At 41.5% G+C, this 4,127-nt stretch overlaps 1 protein-coding gene across 1 annotated transcript; it reads left to right on the top strand.

Moving 5' to 3' along the window:
* Positions 1–4,127, top strand: LOC109913537 (claudin-23-like). The gene is made up of 2 exons (XM_048595023.1): positions 1–906; positions 2,524–4,127. Exon 1 carries the CDS (start codon positions 189–191, stop codon positions 885–887), a length of 699 nt encoding a protein of 232 aa, XP_048450980.1. The 5' UTR covers positions 1–188; the 3' UTR covers positions 888–906; positions 2,524–4,127.

Here is a 4,127-nt window from a genome sequence, read left to right as displayed (position 1 = left end):
ATAACAAGGTGTACAGCTGGATGAACACAGCAGGCCAAGCAGCATCAGAGGAGCAGGAAAGCTGACGTTTCGGGCCTAGACCCTTCTTCAGAAGACCTTCTGTGTAATCTGAGAGTTAAAGCTCGTCCCGTTTGCTGAGCCACGAGTGAGCGGCCATTGCTGGTCAGTTCTGTAGTGACTGCCACAAGATGCGGACCCCAGCGGTGATGATCTTGGGGCTTGTGTTAGCCCCTTCTGGCTATGTGCTAATTGTAACCTGCCTGGCTGCCCCTGCCTGGAGAGACGTGTCCGGGATTCCCAACGGGGCTCGGGATGAGGTGCACCACCAGGGGCTTTGGGAGATCTGTAAGGACGAGCAGTCGGTGCGGGAGCTGACCTGCGGTCTCGCCGACGATGCCTACTTCAACGACCAAGTGCTGTCCATCGCCCGAGGTCTTATGATCGCCTCGTTGGTGGTGTCTGCAGCTGGGATCCTGGTCTCCGCTTTCGGGGTCCGCTGCTGGACCGATATCCCCAGCTACAAGGTGGCAGGGGTCGGAGGGATCATCCTTATGATCGGAGGGATCTTGACCCTGATCCCGGTCTCCTGGTACACAAACCGTCTCCGGCAGATCCCCAACACAGTGGCTGGCACTGAGCTCAATGTTGGCTACGCGGTAATCCTCGGCTTCGTTGGCGGTAGCCTGATCGTCATTGGAGGAATCAGTCTGCTGTTTAGTTTCGGCATGTTGGCGGAAAGCAAGAGCCCGGCGAACAAAACTTACTACCCGAAGAGCCCAGCATATCCCGCCAGCAGATACCCCACTGGCATTACCAACCCAGTCACAGTGATAGACTTACCAGTGTCCAGCCGGCCCACTCCAGCTCCTTGGGATGCCGACTTGTAGATGGACCAGGTTCAATCCGGTATGGTTTAACAATTTAAGAGTCATAGAGATGTACAGCAAGGAAACAGACCCTTCGACTCAACTCGGTCATGCCTAAATGTCCTAAATGAATCTGGTCCCACGTGCCAGCATTTGGCCCATATCCCTTTAAACCCTTCTTATTTCATGTATCCATATGCCTTTTAAATGTTGTAATTGTACCAGCCTCCACCACTTCCTCTGGCAGCTCATTCCATACACACACACCACCCTCTGGATGAAAAGGTTGCCCCTTAGGTCCCTTTTAAATATTTCCCCTCTCACCTTAAACCTGTGGCTTCTAGTTTTGGACTCCCCTGGCCTGGGTAAAAGACCTTGTCATTCACCCTATCCATGCCCCTCATGATTTTATAAACTTCTATAAGGTCAGCCCTCAGTCTTTGATGCTCCAGGGAAAATAACCCTAACCTCTTCAGCCCCTCCCTATATCTCAAACCCTCCAACCCTGGCAACATCCTTGTAAATCTTTTTTGAACCCTTTCAAGTTTCACAACATCCTTCCTGTAACAGGGAATTAAACTAGGAATTAAAATTGACGCAGAAACAGATCCTTTAGACCAACTGTTCCACCTTTCAGATAAAGAAGTTCCTCTATCTCCGTCAGAATACAATTCCTTTCTAATTATTGTTTGTCTCACTTTCCCTGAAAAAGAAACATTAGTACTAATTCCCAAACTTGGAAAAATCTTTCATATTCTAACCACTTTGTTTAAGAAAAAAAGAAATGGTCCTCTTGAACCTATTGTTGGATTTATGGTATTAGTGAGCAGCTACTGCCCCAGCTTTCAATTTCTTCACAAGTAAAAATCATTTTTCCTACACCCTTACTGAACTGTCATAATCTTAAAGACTTTCTGTCAGATCATCTCTCAGTCTTTTCTGCAGAAAAGATAACTGGCTTGTTAAGTGTTTACTGATAAGTATAAGTTCCTACAGACTGGTATCTTCCTTATCTTTTCTGTGACCTCTCGGGGTCTCTGTATCTTTTATATAATTTGCAACCAGTGCAAAGTCTGTTGTGTTCTATTTTGAAAGCAATTTGCCAATTACACACCAAATCTCCAGCTCAATCAACGTCTCACCAAAATTTGTTACAGTTCTCCTCATTATTGATTATATCCCCTGATTAATTGGCATCATAAAATTTTAATATTTTACTTCTAATTTCCGAGTCCATACCAGTAATTCACGCAGCAAAACCTATAGAACATGAGTTCACATCTTTAGCCATTCTGAGTCACTGCCCTGAAGCCTGACTCTCTATTTTCTGGTTCATAGCCAGCTAGTTATCCATATGTATCTTGTTTCCTGACTTTGCACGTTCTGATCATATTGATGAGTTTACTATACATTATTATAGTCTTCACCTTCTGCATTAACCATGTATACACCTTCTGTTACTTCTCCAAATAACTCAATAAAATTTGTCAGGCATGTTGACAATTTGTAATTATATTTTCAGTTTTTAGAGGTTTTACTAACAACATAGCTAGAAGTGATTCAGTTCTGACTTTCCTCTATTAGTGATGATCATTAGTATTTGTTCCTGTGACTCTGCACCTGAAAATAATTGCGTGTGTGTTTTTTTCACACCAAGGTTTCTTCAGCAGTATCTCCTAAATCTGGTACCTCCAACACCCAGGAGAATAAGGGCAACAATTACATGGGAACACCATTAACTCCCAAGTTTCCCTACATGCTACACAACATCCCGATTTGGACAAAATTGTCGTTTCTTTATTGTTGCTGGGACAAAAATCGAGGAACATATTATCTACCAGTGCTCCAGGAACATCTTCACCATAAATAAAGGATTATCGAGGTTATTGACTACTCATACCCTTCTAGAGAGATACTAGGAATGGATGATACCAGCCTTTGCTAGTGATACCTGCAGATTAAAATTATTGTTTAAAAATCCGTTAGTGATAAACAATTCAATGAAAGCAGCAATGAGATTTATGTTATCAAGGACGAAGCATTTATATGCCATCCACAGCTGATACGCAATAAACTTTAGGAAGCTGGCAAATGCTTGAAAATGCTCAAACCCTGAAAAATGCAACGTGATTATTTTTAATGAACAAAAGTAATGAATTTACATGAGAAACTAATGGAAATCTGGAGTTGACAAGAAGTTAATTAACAGCCATTGAGTATAATTATAAAATTGCACTGTGGCTAATAGTAATGCAATATGTTAGATAAGGTAAAAGTAATGGAATTTGAGATATGCTTGGGTAAGTGAATTCATGTTTAAATGTTGTTTTCACTCGACAAGCAAGGTTCAATAGGTGAATATGCCTTTTCTAAGGATATTAAAGGGAAATTGTAGGCTATTTGAATAGCAAGCAAAACCATTCCTTGTGAAGGGCACATTTATTATGGAATAAACCATTGGATGACATAGAAAGCATATAAAGTTAAATTTTGTTTCCAGAGTGTAGTATAGACTACTACAATCTCTGAAGTTCACAGGTTGCTGAAGGAATGTGTGAATCTGTGATGGTGTGTCTGAGGAATCATCTCGTGTCCTTGTGCTTCCTGTAGGGATTGGAAGTCAAACATTTGGAGACCGTTAAATCATGGTCCTGTAAATCCCAGAGTTCTTGTTGAGAGCACATAAGTCATCCCTTTAATATATTCTTCCACAGGTTACTTTGTAAAATAATAGGTTTCAGATGATATATCTACTATTGAGTAGGGCTGAAAACATAGCCTCTGGAGGCATCAGCTCCAGTGATGGCAGAATGGGAACTTCTTGCTGTGGTAGGCCCGGAGCAGGGACTTTGTGCAAGTCCTGAAACCATGTTTAGGACCCCAGCTGATGAAGATGAATTCTATTTAAGTGCTTTCTTTTTATTCTTTTGTATCTCAAAATGGCACCAGATTGTGGCATCAGAACACTTTTCACAGTCTCTCCCTAGATATATGTAACAATAAATCATTCAGTCTTTCATTTAAAGTGAAAGGAGAAATTAGATAAATTTGAGGCAAAGAGAGATATTTAGAATAGCTATTCTTTTCAGCTCTGTTGTGAGTATGATTGACTCTATCATAGACTCCTATGTTCTTTCACATTGTAAAGTTTTCTTCACATCTGTAACAGTGTTAAATTGATGTTATAGAATAACGAGTGCACTCAGGAGTAGCTAATTGTACAGACAGCAGTGGATACAATAAACATTGGAATTGTAATGA

This window comes from Rhincodon typus, chromosome 3 (genome assembly GCF_021869965.1).
Source record: "Rhincodon typus isolate 14 chromosome 3, sRhiTyp1.1, whole genome shotgun sequence".
Lineage (NCBI taxonomy): Eukaryota > Metazoa > Chordata > Chondrichthyes > Orectolobiformes > Rhincodontidae > Rhincodon > Rhincodon typus.
This window is presented reverse-complemented; position numbering and strand designations above follow the sequence as displayed.